General features: G+C 47.5%; 1 protein-coding gene across 1 annotated transcript in view; it reads right to left on the bottom strand.

The window, feature by feature from the left end:
- Positions 1-248: 248 nt before the first annotated feature.
- Positions 249-20,121, bottom strand: part of TRIM44 (tripartite motif containing 44) — a 111,373-nt gene continuing 91,500 nt past the window's right edge. The window contains exon 5 of the mRNA XM_030331404.1: positions 249-4,859. Within this exon, the coding sequence (XP_030187264.1) occupies positions 4,832-4,859 (28 nt within the window). The 3' untranslated portion in view covers positions 249-4,831. The remainder of the gene's footprint in view (positions 4,860-20,121) is intronic.

Here is a 20,121-nt window from a genome sequence, read left to right as displayed (position 1 = left end):
ATTTAACCTAGGCATGGATTGTTTTACTTTGAGGAGAAAACATATCTGTAAATAATGACGACTTTAAGTGTATCCGCTTGCCCCTTCCCAGAGATCTCCAAAACCACTCTGGAGAAGTCAGGAGTAAATGAGCGTCCGTATCTAATAACCACACATCACCGTCTCCAACATCCCCACAGTTAAGGATGGAGATCATCATGAATATTTACACCTAGCAGGCTCCTTTGTGCACAACTCTCAGAGACGAATGGTATTTCCAGTAATAGTTTATTGATTTCCAAATGCACAGGGGCGCTGAGTCCAAACATCCTGGGATAGCGGTAAATCTCTCTTACAAAATAATTTACAGTATGAAAATGATATACTGAAACATTAACTCAAATGTGTAATTCCCTTGGAAGAGCGAGTGTTCCCTTGTTTAACGAGAAGGGTGGAAGGAGAAGGTAAGGAGGGAATGTGACTGTGCACAGGAAAACAGGCAGAGGACAACGGATTCGTTGCTTGTCCCCACCCATGCAGTATGGCCTGTCACTGTACAAAGACTGGTCAGGTTTGATTCCTGTTAATATAAGTCCACTGTCCCCTCAAGGTCCTATCAACCCCAGCATGGGCTCTGTGGCATGTTTTGCACCTTTATACCCACAAGTGTCTCAATTTGTTTTCATTTTCCTGCCCCGGCACTCCTTGTGCTGCTTCTGGTGTGTGTTCAGTTCCAAATGCTACTCTTCCACCAGGCAGGCCTCCTGGGCCTGAGTCTGGGAATGGGCTGGGTGGGGGCTTCAGAGCACTGCTGGGTGTAGGCCATATTAATGAGATCTCGAGTCTCTTCTCTCTCTCTTAAGTCTGGGCTGTGTCATCCCTAAAGAGATTTGTGTTTTCAACGGAAGTCCAGATGGGCTAGGCACACAGCAAACATGCAATCGATTTTCTGATTATGAAGTATGTACTAAACAGCCATTATGTGCGTATGAAACTTCAGGTGTTGGCAAGAGAACACTTTCTAGGTGGGGGGAGGGGAGGACTTCCTATACCCTGCCACCAGCACAAGTCACAAACTCTGTAGCTGTGCCCTCAGTCCTGACTGGAGTGGGCAGACTCCTGGGTCCTCAAAATGGCTGGGCTATCGTTTCCCATATCGTTAGACATCTCGGAGCAGGGCTGGAGCCCACCTTGGCCCTGTGCTTTAGGAGCCGACAACCTCTGCCAAGGAGCTGTTCTTCTCGTGAGCACCTTGTAAGCAAGCTCCTGAGCTCCGACTATGTGGTGACACTTGTGATCGGGGCTGGCAGAAGCCTCCGCGGTGGTGCTGTGGTACACAAGATCAGGAGGGGGCCGCCCCGGTCTCCCCTGAGTTCCTCCACTATGTGTGTGTGAGGGTCTATGCATGTACCCTTGTCATTTACATATACATATGTACTCAGTGTGTGTGTGTGTGTGTGTGTGTGTGTACACATGTCCATAGCAGGTATCAGCAGGAAAGTCTAGATTCACCGAACTTTGAGTTAACACATCGTCAAAGAGCACAGGACAGGCTGGGCTAAAATAGGAAGACTGCCTTCTCTGTGGCAGTGCAGCAGCAGAGATTTTCAAATAAACTTAGCAGAACCCTCTTCACTTGGACCATTTCTAAGAACTTCTATACTCTTGAAGGCCTAGAAAAACTCTCATTTCTGGGGGATGGCACCAAAAAGGAAAGGCTCCCCCAACTCCTGGGGGCAGGCTCAAGTTAGCAATGTGGACTTCACATATCTGCTACAGTGGCAGAATGAAGCTACCTCGATGCCATTTCTGAGCCCAAAGGATAGCCATGAAATGTAATTTTGGAAAAGAATCCATAAAGTGGGATGGTCGGATTGCAGGGGGGGGGGGGTTGAGGCCTCCTCCTCCCTCTGTATCGTCGATGTGCCACCGACCACCACAAAGTGAGGGAGAGCTGGGCTCAAAATCTGGCGCCAATACTTCTAGCTGTGTAACTAAGGGCAACGGGGTCTTCCACTCCACATCCGTTTTATCAGCTGAGAAACTGGGGCTGAGGGCAGGGCCTGGCTCACAGCTGGTCCTCAATATAGGTCATTTCTCCCCCCACAGCTGAGACTCTAAGGACTTCTTAGAATCGCCCTGGATTCAATGATATCAAATCAAAGGACAAACCCACTCTCAGCCTCCAGAGAACCAAACTTTGGAAAGCAGCCAGGGATCGCTGTGGGGACCCAATTCGTTCTGGACACACTCGTGACCTGCCTCCCTCGGTGACTTCTCCCCGGGGATTTCTGCAACACCCACCCCTCCCCCCACAGCCTGCAGTCGGTCAGCACACACTTTCGAGCACTCTAACTGTTACTGACCTGGCAGTAAGGCCTCATCCTGCTGGGGCTTGAGTCTGAGCAGCACGCTCTGGCTCCGGGGGACGGGGGGGCTGGTGCCACTGCAGGAAGCATCCTCGTTCTTACATTGATAAATGCTGCTGGCAGGAACTCAGGAGCCTGGGCAGAAGCTGTTGCACCATGTTTAATGCTTCCCTGGTTAAAGTTTTATCAGGTGCTGAAGACAGCAGGAGCCCATCAAGCAAATCTGAAATCCTAAGTAAAAGCAAAAGTGCTTTCCTTGAGGATTACAGAGATATGATAACATACGGAGATAGGATGGCATGTATTTTTATACTTCTGTTCGTATCTACCGCATACATGCTCGAGTTTCCCAGAAACTGACTTTAAGTAATAACATATCATCAGGTGTGGAGGAGCCAATGGTCTGTCCATTGCTAAGATAAGGCTACTACTTGGGAGATTCAACAATAATTATTGGGGAAAGACGAACACAAGCATCCAAATCCTCAAGTGTTCTTAATCTGTTGGTTCTTAAACTCTTGTAAGAGTGGCCCCTGGTCCTTTTTGGGGAGTTCTGTTGGGTGAGGCTGGGGGTTGTCATTAGTGGTATGCCAAATTCTCCAGTCTTTGCAGGCAGATAGGGAAAGCACCAAAACTGTCTTAGCCATTTGTTGACCACCAGTTTGAGAGAAATATATATATATGTTATTTTTTTTTAACTGCCCAAAGGACTCTTGGTCCCAACGTCCTAACATATGTAGTGAGTCAGGGTAATCCTAACCCAGAAGCAGATATGCCCAGTAGCTTCCTGGCCTCAAAGAAATAGTTTCATAGCAAACACAGGATTGGACAATGACATAAATAGGCTTCCTACAGTAAGTATTGCTTCAGCCTCAAAACTGCCCCCCCCCCCACACACACAAACCAGCTGGCCCTAAAGCTCTGTGATAGGTACACAGGTCACAGGCAGGCAGGAGGAGAGGGATTTCTCCAGGGCAGATGCCTTCAGCTCGCTGCGGAGGCAACTAGAAGTCGAGGCCCTGAGTCAGCTGCGTGGATACAGTTCCGATTGTACTTCTCGGGAGTGAACACCAAAATACCGCTAAAGGCAGAGGACAGGGAATGCATACACCCCACTCGCAAATAAGAATTCCCTGGGAAGTGTCCCATTTTATCTTAACTGCATGTACGAACATTCTATTTCATAATTAACTGTTTTATCTAAAAGTAAGGGCATCCCCTAACTCCAAACCATAAACTGATGTCTGAGAAAATGCAGGTTCTTTAGCTTGCGGGTTTGCACTCCCTAGAAATCATGGCTTACTTGGGAATAGAAAACCTGATGGTAAGGAAATGTGACTCGGGAGTGGGGAAGGGCTGGAAGTACAATCACGGTGTGCCTCTGCTCATGGTACTTGAGAGGGGAGAGCCTGGCTGCAGGAGAGGGTCCGAAGGCCAGTGGGTGGGGTGCCATGGGAAGAGGGGTTCCAGCTGGAGTGAAAGGTGGGTGCACCTGCTGGGAGACGGGGCTTGACTCAGCACACCAGAGCGATAAGAACTCTCCCTACACTGCATTTAAGCCAAATGAGGCCAAGGGGGTTGGGGCGAGGGCACCAAAAACCTACACTGAAAAATTCCCACTTTGCAATATACACTGCAGACTTCATGTTGTGACAAGACCCAGAAAACTGGCAGAATTCACCCAAATAACTCAGGCTCCATCAGATCCTTTAGTGACTATTTTGGAAACTCAGGCAATTTGAGTTCAGAAATACTGATTTCAACTTTTAATCAGATCTCTTTGGTCCTTTTTTTTTTTTTTTTTAAAGTCATTTCCTTTCCACCTCTTCAATCATTTTTTTCATTTCCACAGCACTGAATTATGGATCTGAAGTGCTGGATAACCTCATATACTAAAAATATCTCTGTATTTCAAACTTTTAACTCTTTCTCCAACCCCAACTTCAGGCCACCCATCTTACTTCATGGAACCACATTTTCACAACTGTATAATGGGACTTTCAGAAACTATCTACAGAGCCCTACTTTGCCCCTCCCCCATTATTTCATGCTTCAGTATAAATAAAGTGGGGTTTTATTCGCAGGTAGGGAAAAAGTTCTGACTGCCCTTCAAGATTATTCCAGATCCTTCCAGATGAAGCGATGCTGTCTGGGTATACGATGTTCCAAGGGCTGGCTTTCCTGAGTAAGTTCAAAGCAGCCATTGAGGGACTACCTGAAGGACGCTTCTTAATTAACTGCTCCTGGTTGATCACAGGGGCACTTTTCCTTGACCTACCATGACAAGAGAATGACAAGCACAGTCAGTGACAATAAAGTTGGTCATCCCTTGGACAGATGTGTGCCTGCTGTGGACCTGGGGATGGATCCGGTGGAAGGACGTTTGTTGCTGGGCAGCTTTCACAGAAATCAGAAGCCGTTACATACACGCCGTCACATACACACAGGGGGAGGGAGGAGTTTCCACTGGGGACAGCAAGCCTTCATGTGTCCTCGTCTTCACTGGCACCGCTGCAGAGGAAAGGAGAACCAGGTGAGTTACGGCCTCACAAGAAGGGGGGTAGCCTAGTCTACTGGCTGAGGGCACAGGCCCTGTTCTCAGACCCACCTGGACCCCAGTCCTCAGCTACCACCGTTGGGCCGTTGGCCATGGGCAAGTTAGTTAGCTTCTCTAGGTTCTGATTTCTTTGACTACAAGGATAACTTTGATGATAAACCCTGCTTTACTGGGTTATTGGAGAATTAAATAAATAAGATAATATATGTAAAGTACACGATGCCTGGTACACAGTAAGTGAACAGCTATAAAGGTGCAGGTGAAGGTCATAATATTTTTTAAGCTTACTTGACAAAAAGCTAGTAAAAATCAGCAGTTTGACTTCCCCTAAGCCTTAAATCCTCTATTGTTAGGAGAGAAAAACAAAGAGAAGCTCTGTCTCTGCACTGGCCAACAGCCAGCGCTTCTCATTTGGAATCAAGCCAACGTGTCAAGTCCCGCCCCAGGACAGTCACAGGGCTCAAATGTCACCTCTTCAGGGAAGGTACTCACTCTATCTAAGTAGGATCCCCTGGTCATCCCCCCATTTTATTTTTTTAATTGCCCTTATCACAGCCTATGAATTGTCTGCTATTTACTCTCCACTCTACCTCTGACTGGAGCCTACAAGAGTAGCAACACTGTTTATTTTATTAGCACTATCTAATATTTTATTAGCAGTATCTAGCGTTGGTATTGTGCTAGGCACAGGGAAGTGCTCAAGAAATAGTTGTTGTCAAAAAGGGAGTGAGAAGTAAAAACAACAGGAAGGGAGGAAAGGAGGGAGCTGAAAGGAATACTTATTGCTGCCCTGACCAGGTTGTCCTAAATGTCAGTGATATTTCAGGCGCCAAAAAAGTGAGCTGAGAATCCCAGAGGCATGGCTAGGACCTCGGGCGCCTGAGGTTAGAGCCTCCCTGGCCTGGTCCCAGAAGGGAACACTGTTGATATAGGGACTGGGTAAGAAAAGGGCAGGGGCAGAAGTGAGCCCACTACAAAGGGCATAAGGAGCAAACTTGCCTGGTTTCTCCTCCTCTGCTTCTAGAGGCCACTGTCCTTAAAATCAGACGAGTCAACTTGATCATGTGCCTACTGTGTGCCAGGAACCCTGAGCTAAGCGCTGCTCACGATGATCCCAGAACATAGGGACGGGTGGCGTTATCCCCACTTTGCAGATGAAGAAAGTGAAGCTGAGAGGTAGAAAATCCTCAGTCACCAGTGAGGTCTGTGTCCTGAAAACTTAATGATTAGTATGGGCTGGATGAAATCTGAAGTAGTGAAGTGGGGGGTGGGGGGTGCTTACAAGGGCAGAAAAAAAATCTTCCTCCGGTACAGATAGGAGCTGGAGAAAAGGGAAGGTCTGGGGTGCATCCACTCCCAGCTATGACCTAGAAATGTTTTATCTCGTGACAGATTACCTACGTCCATATAAAATCTGTGCTTGCTTGCATCCATTTAGGAGAAAGGAAAATATCCCAGGCAACAGACTTGTAGTGCTTCCGCTAAGAGCAAAAACATTTCGAGACACAGAGCCTGAAATTAATGTAAGTGTACTCTAGGAGCCAAAAACTCAGCAACCTGCACTATCCAAAACTCTGCCTTATTTCTCCCCTTTTCCTGCCTGTGGTCCAATCACAGGACGAAGGGTGCACGCTAGGAAGGGCTGGACAGTGGACTGTCATTCAGGAGTAGTGTTTGGTGGCATCTGTCCCAAAGGGAACAAAGGGTCTTTTACGAAAGTGTCTCACCAGAATCGAGGCACGGCTGGAACTGGCGCCATAGTCTCCCCTTTGGTACTATATCCAAAGCAAGCTCTTATTGTTCTCTTGTCAACTTTCCTTCAAATATGAGAGGTCTAGCAGGCTGACTGTGCCCTTTCCTTAAGCTGCATTTCACTTTTTAGCATTCTTAACTTGAGATGCATAGTTTAAAGGGTTCATGAACCTACTTAAATTGTACATCAAATTTTGTCTGTGTGTTCCTTTGTTTCAGAAAGGCCATAATTTTCATCATATTCACAAAAAGGTCAACAACCCTTCCTCCCAAACTGAGTATAATAAAATTAAAAATAAATTGAGTGCTTTTCGAGTTGCTAGGTTCTTTATTCTAAGACTTGCAGGGTTGGCTTGGGGAAAGGATCAGAAGCCCTTGACTGACAGAATCTTTTCTCATGACCCTAAAAGAGATCTATTCTGGAGTCTGAAAGATATAGTTCATCTCCTAGTTTAGAAGCATGAGATCTTAGATTCTGGCATATCACTGATTCTTTCATTTGCTAAATACTTATTGACTGTCTACTATGTGTTAGGCATGATGCTAGGCACAACAACGAATGATGGACACAGTAGCTGTCCTCATAGACTTTACAGCCTTGCAGATGAGGGGCGGGGCGAGAGGAGGGAGAGGGGAAGGAGAGAAATGTGGAGAAGGGAGAGAGAGAGAGAGAAATTTTGTATCTAAATACAGTATATTTATTTTCACAATTAACAAACCAGCTCTTTTTCACAATAATGAAGAAGAAAAAGGATCTGAAGTGAATCGGTAACACAGAACTTTGCTCACTTTGTGTGTGGTCTCTTCTGGAAAGTTACACAATCCAATTAGTATGAGATAGCATCTCCGGAATGCTTGTTCACTTTGTATATAAGCTGGTATGTGTTCATAAGACTTTATCTCAAACAGTCTATGAAAGTCTTTACTCTCTCCTAGGGAAGTAACACAGCCTTCTACCTCAGCCACTTAACATCTTCCTCTTGAAACATCTGCTGATCACATTTAGATTTAGATTTATAATTGGATTGGTACTCAGATGTTACGGAAATTCCTCCTATTGTCCGCGTTGTTATTGATGTCGTTGTTGTTTTGAGAATGAACTAAGGGTGTTAGAAAGACAGCCCGTTCACGTGAACTACTCCAGAATAAATAGAATAAATAAAATACTTAATAAAAAAAAAAAAAAAAAGGAAAGACAGCCCACTCTATCGTAGGTATTGACCAATGAGAGAGGCAGCATTATAGGACTTTGAAGTCACCAAGACTGAACTAGGTTCAAATCTCTGCTCTGGCATTAATGAGCTGTGGGCTTGGGTGAGTTACTCAACCTCTCCGAGTCTGTTTTCCTCATGGTATTTCTATCTAATCTTACAGGTTTATTGTGAAAGTTCTATGTATTTCATGTAAGATAAATGATTAAAAACGTGGGCTCCCTTCTTCAACCTACCTTCCTTCTGTCCCTGAATCAATACCTCCCGCCTCCTCCTAACTCCTTCAATGTTCCTGGTCCTGGCATCTGAAACACTACACTCCGGAGCAAATGTGTCCCTATCCGCAAATGCCCTTACGTTTCTGGAGAGCAACAGTGCCTTTCTTTGCTTGTTTGAGGAGTTTTGTTTTTATTTTAATGACAGCTTCAGACCTGACGAAATACAGGTACTGAATAGAAAGAAAGGCTGAGTCCTGTGGTTCTGACCCTTCCAGCTGACAGGTCTCTGCCAAACAGGAGTGAAGACAAATACCGAGTGAAGCTTAGTTCACTGGCTGCAGTCACAGACTGACGTAGTTGGAGAATGCTGTTGTAGCTAAAAGCAGGGGTTTTAAACTGGGGCACACATATCCTTGTGGTACATAATGATCCTCCAGGGGGTATGAGGGCATGTGTGATTTTTAAGAAACTACAGGTCTAGATAGATCCTTAACTTCCACGTGTACTCTTTCTTAAAACTCACTTGTCGGGGCGCCTGGGTGGCTCAGTCGGTTGAGCGTCCGACTTCAGCTCAGGTCACGATCTCGCGGTTCGTGGGTTTGAGCCCCGCGTCGGGCTCTGTGCTGACAGCTCAGAGCCTGGAGCCTGCTTCGGATTCTGTGTCTCCCTCTCTCTCTGCCCCTCCCCTGCTCATGCTCTGTCTCTCTCTGTCTCAAAAATAAATAAAAACATTAAAAAAAATTTTTTTAAACCCAACAAACCTCACTTGTCGAAGAACGTGCCCGTGATCTCTTAAGTCCCCACTGTAGGCCACTCCCGCCTGCACAATCACCGTCCTGCCCTTCAGAAAATAAATGCACGCCTCTCACCCTCCTGACTCTTACCAGGGGACAATTTTCAAATTCCTTGCCTCTAAGAGAGTCCTAGGAGAGCAAGGCAAGACACAATCAAGGACACAATCCTTCATTTTGCCCAGGCGACAAACTCTTGGCCAGGTTGTGTGCTCCTGTCTGTCTGTCCACAGACCTAAGGGTTCACATTCAGAAGTCAGATGCTTGTCACGATGTATGTACTGCTATTTGAATTGAAAAAAGGTAATCCGACTTGGATCTGACAGAAAGCAAGACTGATCTGGCTGGACGGTTTGACCACAAAGACCTCTGCCAGTTAGATTATGTAGCGAATCTTGCCCATCAACTTCATAGGCAGTGCCAGAGCTTTGCCAAAAACATGGGCAAGGCTCATCCCATGTCACGTGTCAGATATCACACCCTTTGAACTATCTATACTTGATATGTAATTTCAGGAGTTAACTTTAAACTGGACAAGGAGGCATGTAAGTTTTCTTTTTTGAGAGAGAGAGAGAAAGAGAGAGGGAGACAGCACGAGTGGGGGAGGGGGCAGAGAGAGAAAGAGAAAAAGAATGAGTGGGGGAGGGGCAGAGAGAGCGAGTGAATCCTCAGCAGACTCCACACTCAGCTCAGAGCCCAACACCGGGCTTGAGCTCACCGCCCTGGGGGCATGACCTGAGCCAAAATCAAGGGTCGGACGCTTCACCGACTGAGCCAACCAGGCGCCCTGGCACCTAATTTTTTCTAAATAATTTTAGCAGGTAGGAGACAAAGTTTCGCTAAGGAACCGAGAGCCCCTAAATCCGGACTGGGAGAGTGGCGTGCCATCTGACACACCCCTGGCCGGGGAGCCAGGGTCACGGCGGGTTGGGGCTGGGATGGGACTAGGGAGCCCCAGCCAGCAGAAGGCCGTGCCCCCTCGGTCAGCCAGGCACACTGTGGAGGAGGGATTGCGTGAAATCGAGGGATCTGCCAGGGGTACAACACAGCCCCCGGCACACGCAGCCCCTGAACACCTGCTGACAAGAGTGGCGATTCTTCAGGCAGTCCACGCGGATAGGAGCTCAGCCTCTCCACTCGTGTCTCCGGAGATGGCAGCTTATGAGAGGACGTTAATAAATGAGGTGTGCGGCACTCTGACCTCGCGAGTTTAATAGCTTCTTTTCCTGAGAATATAATACAACTTAATTTGATTTGGCATCGCTCCTATCTGCTGAGTCCTTGGCTATTTATTAATTCATTATTGCCGTAAAAGGATTATTCAACTCGAGAGGATAGAGAAATTAAGAGGTATCAACAAGGGAGGAAGGTTAGATTTGAGAAGATAGATTCAGTAGTCTCCGAGAGTGAAGCCACACAGGCATCGTCACGGAGCTCACCGGCAGCCTCCATTAGCCACCTGAGGCTGTGGCTGCCCAGTTCCAGTAAGCGTGTGGCCGGTCTGGCTTCGGGGGTGGACCGCACGCCCAGATCCAGGAACACTCCTCCACCAGACAGAGCGGGACAGCCACATCTGTGCCCCTTGTCACCTGCCCTAGCCTGCCAGTGAGCAGGGGTCACCGTGCTGTAAAGAATTAGAACTTCGATTTCTAGCCGCTGCCTATGGAACTAAGTGAGGTATGAATATAACAGGAAGTGAAATGTCCTCAGTTTATCCCGGGTTAACTGAGAAAAACATGAGAGGACTTCAAAGTTTTAGTCCTGGCTTTGCTGGGGGACTCTGGGCAATCGGGATGCATCGCGTTCTAAGTGACATTTAGGAAAAGTCCAAACCGGACAAAAGCCAAGCTCCTTTCTGACACACAGGCTCGCTGAGCTAATTAACTGGCTCTCATTTATACTGTTTTCTCTCTTGCTTCCTGTGTACGTCCCTCTCCCTGTCCCTCTCCAGCTCAATCTGAAGGCTGGCCTAAATGTTCCAGGTTCCTTCATCTCTTTCTCTGGCGGGGTCCAAACAGCAGGTTGTTGAATAGCACTGCTTGATTAGGACCCACTACAGAGAGCCAAGAACTAAAGCCTGGTGGGAGCAAAAGCCCTCTGACTCGTCAGTTCATCATGGCTCTTAAAAAAGTCTCAGGTGGCTCCAGCCTTGCTGCATCTTCCTTCTCAAATCACAGGAAAGACGGGGAAAAGGATCCTTCTCCCCAGATTGCATTCTACTTTATCCCACGAACCTTCTCTTCAATAATAACCATTATTCACAGAGGGCCGACTTAATGGTCCATGCGCTGTGCTAAGCAATTTATACACACAATCTCACTAAACCCTAATAGTAGCTTTTGGATGGGTATTATGATCCTCATTCTACAGATGAGAAAATGGAGGCCAAGCAAAGGTACGTAACTTCCTCAGGGTAAACCCAGTTGGTAAATGGTGGCTCTAGATTATGCAGTCTCCAGAACCCTGAGATATGCAACTGGGCTTGGGTAAGAGGTGTGACATAAGCCTGTATCTTTTGACACCCTGTTATGCAGTCAGTAAGTGATAGCCATGAAGTCTTCTGAGGCTTAATTTTTTTCCCCTGAAAAATGGGATGATACCTACTTCCAAGGGTTGTTGTAATACGATGGAAGGTACACGCAAATTCTTTTTAGGATGAGACAGTGCCAGGTAAGGGTAGGATTACTATAGGAGGAGAAGGCAACAGACACTGGGTTTGCATCTCAGCCCTCCAGCTGCCTCTGCCTTTACAGACCAGTGTGGGCGCCTCTGAGAGAGGCTTGGGTCTCCAGCCTGGCCTCGGGTCCACCCTCTGACCATAGTGCCAGCTTTGATCTCCCTGCACCCTGCAACCTCTGTGCTGTTTTTATAGGTGGCTACCCTTCTTGCACTCCACAGGGGCTAAGTGGGTGGTGGCCTATTTCTATGGGAGCTGGGGCGGGGGGGGGGGGGGGGTCGGGCAGGGGGCGGTTCCAGCAGGTCTGTTCAGGTGGTGCACGTCTGTAGGGAGACACTCACTAGCCTGCCAATGCCCCATCTACTCTCAGAACTCCCTTCTTTTTTTTTTTTGTTTTAACGTTTTATTTATTTTTGAGACAGGGAGAGACAGAACATGAACAGGGGAGGGTCAGAGAGAGGGAGACACAGAATCTGAAACAGACTCCAGGCTCTGAGCTGTCAGCACAGAGCCCGACGCGGGGCTGGAACTCATGAACCATGAGATCACAACCTGAACTGAAGTCGGCCGCTTAACCGACTGAGCCACCCAGGCGCCCCTCAGAACTCCCTTCTTAGGATGGAGTCTCCTGTTGCTGCGGCTGGATTCATAAAGGAATCATTTCCAGCCTTCTTTTTTTTTTTTTTTAAATTCAGAAAGTAACATTTTACTTTTTGCTGATCTGTACTTTCTGTAACAAATACTGCTTCCATGGAAAGAAAGAAAAATCCATAGCATTATGCATCAGTGATAATTACCTTTAACACACTGAAAGATATTTATCTTTACCCCTTCATGCACACATAAAAATACATGCTTCACAGGCTCTTTCAGAATCTGCTTTTTCCACTCAACTAGCAATCATAAATACCTTTTCTTATCAAGAAAATATATGTCTAGGGGCGCCTGAGTGGCTCAGTTAGTTAAGTGGCTGGCTCTTGGTTTCGGCTCAGGTCATGATCTCACCATTCTTAAGGTCAAGCCCTGTGTGGGTGCTGCCCTGTCAGCACAAAGCCTGCATGGGATTCTCTCTCTCTCTCTCTCTCTCTCTCAAAATAAGTAAATAAACTTAGAAAAGAAAGGAAATACATGTCTATAAGATTGTGATCCAAGACTGAATTGTATGGATTTACTGTACCTGGACATTTAAATTATTTCTAATCCTCACTTGTTATCCCACACCTCTGTGACACATATCTATGTGGATGAATCTTCAGGTTCATCCTTAATTATTTCCAAAAGGAGAAGGAAGGGAAACACCTGGGTCACAGGGCATGTTTTTAAAATAAACTTTATTTTTTATAGCAGCCTTAGATTTACAGAAAAATTACAAAGATAGTCCCAAGGGTTCCAACATGTAGTTTTTTCTATTATTAACATCTTACATCAGTAAAGTGTGTTTTTTACAATGAACCAATATTGGCACACTAGCACTAAATGAAGTCTGTATTTTATTCAGACTTCCTTGGTTTTTCTCTGATGTTCTCGTGCTGTTCCAGATTTTACCCAAGTACCACATTTCATTTGGTCATCATGTCTCCTTAGTTTCCTCTTGGATGTGACAGTGTCTCAACTTTCTTATCTTTGACAACACTGGCAGTTTCGAGGAGTACTGGCCAGGTATTTTGTAGACTGTCCCTTGGCTGGGATTTGTCTGATGTTTTTGTCATGATTAAGTCATGGTTATGGGCCTTTGAGAACTATAGAGACGCCCTGTTATTCTCATCACATATCCAGGTCGCCAGCAATAGGACTTAGCACTGCTGATGCTGACCTTGATTGCTTGGCCCAGGCTGTGCTTGTTAAGGTTTTTCACCGGAAAGCTACTCTTTCCCTACTTCCCATACTGTACATTCTGGAAGGAAGTCACTATAAGCAAACCACACCTACGGAGTAAGGAGTTGTTTTCTCCCTCAATCAGGGCAGAGTGTCTGCACACATTATTGTAAATTCTTCTGAACATGAGATTTGTCTCTTCTTTATTTATTTATTCAATAGTTTCTATCAGTATGGACTCATGGATATTTAGTTTTACACTTTGGATTATAAACCAATAAATACTACTCTGTTTATTATTGGTCAAATTGTTCAGCTCTGGCCTTTGGAAGCTCTTTTCATCAGCTCCTATGGCCCCTGACATGCCCTCATCAGTGAGGGGTTTGCTGGGGGTTTGTTTTGAGCACTTCCTTACTTTCTGGCACTACAAAATGCTCCAGGCTCATGATGTGTATTTCCTTCCCCAGTCCTAGAATCAGGTTTTTCTCCAACAAGCAAAGGAGATGTACTTTTAAAGGCATTTGATCTACGACTGTTACACTGTCCTTCAGAAATCATCAGAGGCTGAGTTACAATCATTACTCAAATAGGTATGAGAGTGCCCCTTTCCCTACACTCTTGCCAACACTGGGCAGTTGCAAAGTGTCTGAGAATGGGGGTGTGTGTGCACACAGCGTACATGAGTGTGTGTGTGTATCTCCTCTCTGAAATGGCTTCCATGTTATTATTCAGTTTCCCATTGAACTTCAAGAGGAAAATGCCATGGGGGCATTTCTCTGTCTTTCTGTGGGCCTCCCCCAGCCTCCCTTTCTTCCCCCAGCACAACTGGATGTCACATAACTGATGACCTCCAGTGGTGGGGACTGGAAGGGAACCTTTCCTAAACCCCTATTAGGAGCCAGGCAACTCTAGAGGGTGGGGTGGCTGGAAGCAGAAAATAGCCCAAGCGCTTACCTTCCCTGCTCCCTGCACCTTCAGGAAATCCCCCTGACCCCATTTTCTCATCTTTTCTTGCAAGTGAATAATGGAAACCAAATCTCACTCAAGCAGCTTCCTTTCACAGAAATCTTAAACATAAGATTTCATAAAACGCTGGACTTCAAATTTCCTGTTGCCTCAGCTGCTGTATCTTACAAGTTACCAAAGGGAGAGGGAGAAAGGATCAATAAATAAATACATACTTGACACTAATCTCTAATCTCTGTATGAATTGTGGGCGTTTTTTTTTTTTTTTTTTAAGTATTCCAGATTAGTTCTCAGTAGTTTTGAGTCCCACGGTGACCCTGAATTGAGGTCCGGAAGTTGAAAACTGGAAGCAAACCAATTCTCAAGACCCACTGTGGCTTCTTATATCACAGAGGGTTATAAATGTGGATTTAAGGGAAGAAGCACCTAGATTTGAGTCACAGCTTTGCCATTTACTAGCTGTGGGATCGTGAGCTCAGTGTTCCTACCTGGAAATGGAGAACAATTTAGTGCCCTTCTGGAAGAGTTGCAGGGAAGATTAAGCGGAGATGAGCATATACAGAGTGCTTGGCGTGGCATGGTACCTGGCACACAGAAAGTGCTCAATACGTTTCACAGTTCTAGATGAAGAAATCAAGCCTAAGAGAGGCTGACGCTCATACAGTGAGTTGATGGCGGTGAGATGAACTGGAAATCAACATTTCTGGTTCCTGAATACACTGTCAAACTCGCAGGCCCCGTTTTCTCTAAAAATGCCATTTATTAACAAAGAGAAGAGCCAACATGGACATCACACATGTGCTGTAGGCATCATGCCATCATTTGAATGAGTTCAAGATTCCTTCCCGGGCCTGTTCCCTTGGTGTCTGGTAACTGGCCATTTGTCAATGATGGCAGCAAACAGCTAGAGCCTATTAAGTGCATCACATGTGCTGACCGTTGTGCTCAGAACATTAGAAGCACCCTCTCCTTATCCCATCGAGTCCACCAGCAAGTTCTGCTGACTCACACTGCAGAATCCATCCCATGCTGGTTCCCTCTTCTTCTCCACGGCCACCACCATCTCTTGCTTGACCTACTGCCCTTGCCTTCTGACTGGTCCTCCTACTTCTACCCTTACTTCACTACTGCTTAGTTTTCAAGCTGCATTCAGAGTAATACTTCTCAATGTGCAACAGATTATGGCGCTGCCGCACTTAAAACTCCTTTAATGGCCTCCCATAGCCTTAGAAGAAAGCCTATCGTTCCCAAATCCCTGCACGATTTGGCCTCTGCCTCCCTCTCTAACCCGTTTCAAGCCACCTGCTGGCCACACTGGCTTTGCCTGTTCCTGCATGAAGGCTTTGGCATTGCTCTTTGATTCCCTAAGTTCTTCCCCTCATGGCTTGGAGTGACTGGCTCCTTAACATTCAGGTCTTAGCTTCAATGTCACCTTCTCAGAGGCTTCCCCTGACCAAGCAGTCTAGAGCAGCCACCCCAGTCCTGCACAATTACGTCAGACTGTTGTATTGTCTCCACAGCACCTGTCACTACCTAAAGCTACTCTGAGATGCTAAGCGTCCTTAAGTATTTTGTTCCCTGCTGTATCACCAGTACCGGATAATGTGCCTGACACCAGGGAAACCTCACCAAATATTTTTTGAATGAATGACCCAGTGAATTATCAAAATAACTCCTTGAGGTATTATTGTTCTGGAAACCTTCCAAGCCTTCCCAGGTTAACTGCGGGCAGCTTGCCAGTCTCAGAGATACTTCCCAGGAATCTCATGGACAGCTGATTTCTACAGGTGAGCCCAAGCTCTATCTCTTTTCTGTCACTGCAATCACGGGGCACACAGAACCACAAGGGGGTGGGGGGAGGCACCAGGTGTGGCTGAGAATGCTGTATCAGACATGGTTACTCTTACAAATGACTAAGCCTTACTGGTAAACGATGGGTGTGTCCAAGGAATGCTGTGTCACTGAGGGCAGAGCAGAAGCAAGCTCAAGTCCAGTCCTCCCCAAGCAAGGAAATCTGAAGAGCCAATTCCTCCGCGTGAGGAAATGTTCTCATCTGGCCTCCTTATAAAACAGCTGCATGTTTGGCAACTTCCAGCCCTCCACAATCCAGCTGTGAGCTGTGCTCAAGGCAGGGCTGGGTTCTCAACTTTAGCTATCCTCCCTTCCCCTAATGGTGTGCAGAGGGAGAGAGTCAAGCAGGCCAAGGTGGAAGTAAAGGGGGCCTTATTCGTGGTTCTCCTCCCTCCCTCTGTAGAAACACCAGCTGAGGCACGGGTCCAGAAGTGGGAGAGCAGGGTTAGCCACTGTGATGGTAGGGACAGTGGGAAAAGCACACAGCTAAGAACCGGAGACAGGGCTTCAAGGCCCCGGTCCACACACATCAGCATGAGACCGTGGGTGGGAGGCCTCTTTAAACCGACGTCTCCACATCTGTGAAATGAAGATAGTGACACATGTAAGGACTCACTAAGTGGAGGCCATCGTTATTATCTGTTGGGCACTGAACTAATCCCTCTCCAACATGTTCACGTTCAGTGTTTGTAGCAAGAGCCCTAACAGCACCAGCAGTCCATTTTACAGATGAAGAAACACGAGGAACAGAGAAACGAAGTGACATCCCCAAGTCCCACAGGTAGGCGGAGTTGGAACTGCGACCAAGGCTGGGCAGGGGACTCGGTGATGGGTGACAGAGGCACAGGAGGGTGCACGTGAAGTCAGCCTGGCTGCGTTCCTCGCTCCCAGTGGCGCGGGCGGTGAGCTCTGCTGACCGCTGAAGATCTGTCCAAGGTCTTGGACACTGACACTCCAGTTTGGACATCAAAGACCAGAAACCTTCCTCCCTGCTGTAAGGCATCCCGACAGTCTCTCCGCCTGTGACCTCCCTGTAGGACCCTGGCTGCAAGTTCACTATTTTCCTCAGATGCTCACCTTGGTTCTTGTGGGCTCCAGCCAACAGTCGTGCCAAAGGGCCCGCCACCAAGACACCGTCCCGGGGACTTAGGGCAGGATGTCTCTGGGTCAGACACTGGTTTCAGTTTCAATCCTGTCTGTCCTGAGGTGAGAGGCATCCACCTCTCACCCTTTTAATTAGGATGCTCCTTTCAAGGTTTCAGCCGATTTCCGCTCTACCCCCTAGAGGAGAACATCTGAGTTAAGTTGGGCTGACACCCCCTTATCTGCCTGCAGGGAGCCAGTGATGAAGGTGGTCTGACAGATCCCTGCTTCTCCCCCACAGCCTCCAGGGGTTCAGGGATTCAGCACAGCCCTCATGCGGTTGTATTATAAATGTGTCTTTGCCACTTGGGCTCCTGGGAGGCTGAATCTGTTTCTCATTCGCCATTTTATCCCCGGTGTTTAGCAACATGCCTGGCACTTAGGAGGCATCTGACGGCTGGCACACAGCACCTCACACAACCTGCACTGGCCTAGGAGAAAGGATTTAGCAGGTAAAGTGGAAGATGGGGAAGAATGGCCTTCAAGGCAGTAACTGTATCCAACAGAAAAGCAGACTTTCTCCTAGGAACACGAAGATCTGTCTCCTTGGAAAACGCCTAACGAGGGTGGTATCATCTGTGAGGATCGTCCACTTTGGAATAAAACCAGGATTCCCAACCAAGCCCTTCTAAGCTGGGTGACTTTGGCAAAGCTATCTGATAACCTCTCTAAGCCTCAATCTGCTTATCTGTGACACGGGGCGTCTTCATTCACTCCTTTGCTCTTCCAGCGAACAAACGCTCCCCGAGTGCCCACGGTGTATTAGGCACTGTACTAGTGCTGGCATTGCAGCAGTGAGCACGACGACAAGGTCCCCATTCTCATGGAACTTCCTGTCTGGCGAAGGAGACAACTGAGAAACAAGGAAACAGATCGTTTCAGATAGAGGAAAGTATTGTGAAGAAGGTAAGCAGGACGCTGGGGCAGAGAATGACGGGCGCATAGGTGCCGGAGGGCAGCTCAAGAAGGGGAAATACCAGGATCTCCCTCCTAGAGTTGCCAGGAGTGTTAAATGAGGTCATAGGTAGGGCGTTTAATGTACTTACTGACAAGTAACGAGCACTCAACCGCCTTCAACAGTTTTCATAGTACTCCCATCCCAAAGCCAACTGCTTCTATTTCATCTCACGGCGGCTGAGCCCCTACTGCCTGCCGGTGATGGAAAACCAGGGGGTTCGGCTGGAGCTCACGGACTGGCAAAGAATGCAGCCTTATGAGCTATGAGACAAGGAAGAGATGGTAAATTCTGCTCACAGAGACCGAAAAGACCGCCACTCAGTGCTGACAGATGGACTGGTAGTTTCCAGGAAGCCTACGGGGCCAGAAGGAGGGCACGCCAGGTGGAGGGAACAGCCTGAACAAACTCCTGAAGATGTGGAGCAGCTCGGCATGTCCAGGGAGCTGTGGGAGGTTCCCAGCGGCTGGAGATAACATGTGAGAGGGTGCATGAGGGAAAGAGCATCTCAGCAGCAGCTCCTAACACTTATCTTCATGGGTCATGTTCAAAGCGTCTCTCAAGAAGATGGGAGGGATGTGGGTGGGGAAAAGCAGGAGACGAGAAGGGGGTCAGGGCTCCACATGGCGTCTGCCACACGGCCAGCACTCCACAACGTGAACCAGGGCTATGTTTAGAATATTCAGCCTGGGTTCCGTGTGACACTCTCCAAGGCAGCGCAAGCAGAATTTTAGGGGAAAAAAAACACTCAGCAGTAACTCAATATAAAGCCTGCATGGGGGCCAGGCAGGCATCAAGCTGCTCACATGTGATTATGCACCATTAGAGCAAGTCCAAGACTCCCCTTGGATGGACACTACAGTTGCCAATGTATGATGCTGGGGGTCTGGAGTGAACAGACGCTTGCTCCCAAGCAGAGCCCACGACTCCCTCTTTGCCAAAGCCAGACTCACTTGTCCAGGAGTCGAAGGCCTATGCCAGGGACAGTGAGAGGGCTCTGAAATAGGGAAACAGTAAACTACAAGGCGGTGTCTTATGCCTAATTAACAACTCAGGCATCTCCGGCCAGCTTATATTCTCTGAAATGAGCATAACTAAGAAGAGGTTTAGAAAAAGGAACCCTTCAGATGGAGGCCTGGCTCCCTGCCTCTTTATTACCCTGTCCTATCCCTGCCCTTGCAGTAAACACTCTTGCTAGGAGTCCCCCCGCCCCCCAGGAAGTGGAGAAGGTAAGAAAGCTATCCCTACCCCAATGTTCCAAAAGCTCACAGTACAGCCAAGATCTGGACCGTAGGAATCTGCTCCATTGATGCAGACAGAGAGCCAAGGAGAACATCCCATCCAATTTACGTTCGGCGAATCCTGCAAGAGGCTCTCCCCAGGTTCCACGTCAGTGCCGTCAGATGAGAGAGGGCACCAGTCTGGCCAGGAGAGAGGAAGATGACCCAAAGTGCACGGACACACCACACCGGAGAGCCAGACCAAAGAGAGAAAAGAGGAACGAGTGCTGCAGGTCTCCGCTCTTTGCATGCCATCACCCACTCTCAAGGCTGAACAAAGCCCACTGCTCTGAGTCAAAGGGCTACCCTAGGCACCGGGGAAAGTCACAGGTACCCAACATGACATCATGGAAAAGGCAGCTACGGCCCCTGTCATGTTCAAAAGATCTCTCCATAAGCCACTAAACCTGAAGACCTTATCGACGTTGTTCCTTTAGTCTGAGGTACGACACTTTTGGCTGAGTCCCTAGAGTGAAAAACTTAGTAGCTATTGTAAGACAAGGGTAGGTCATGGGACCACGTATGCCACTTGAGCACAGATGAGTTTCTGGGTGAGC

The sequence above is a fragment of the Lynx canadensis genome, chromosome D1, assembly GCF_007474595.2.
Source record: "Lynx canadensis isolate LIC74 chromosome D1, mLynCan4.pri.v2, whole genome shotgun sequence".
Classification (NCBI taxonomy): Eukaryota; Metazoa; Chordata; class Mammalia; order Carnivora; family Felidae; genus Lynx; species Lynx canadensis.
The sequence above is the reverse complement of the archived record's forward strand: the minus strand, read 5'-3'. Positions and strand labels throughout refer to the sequence as shown.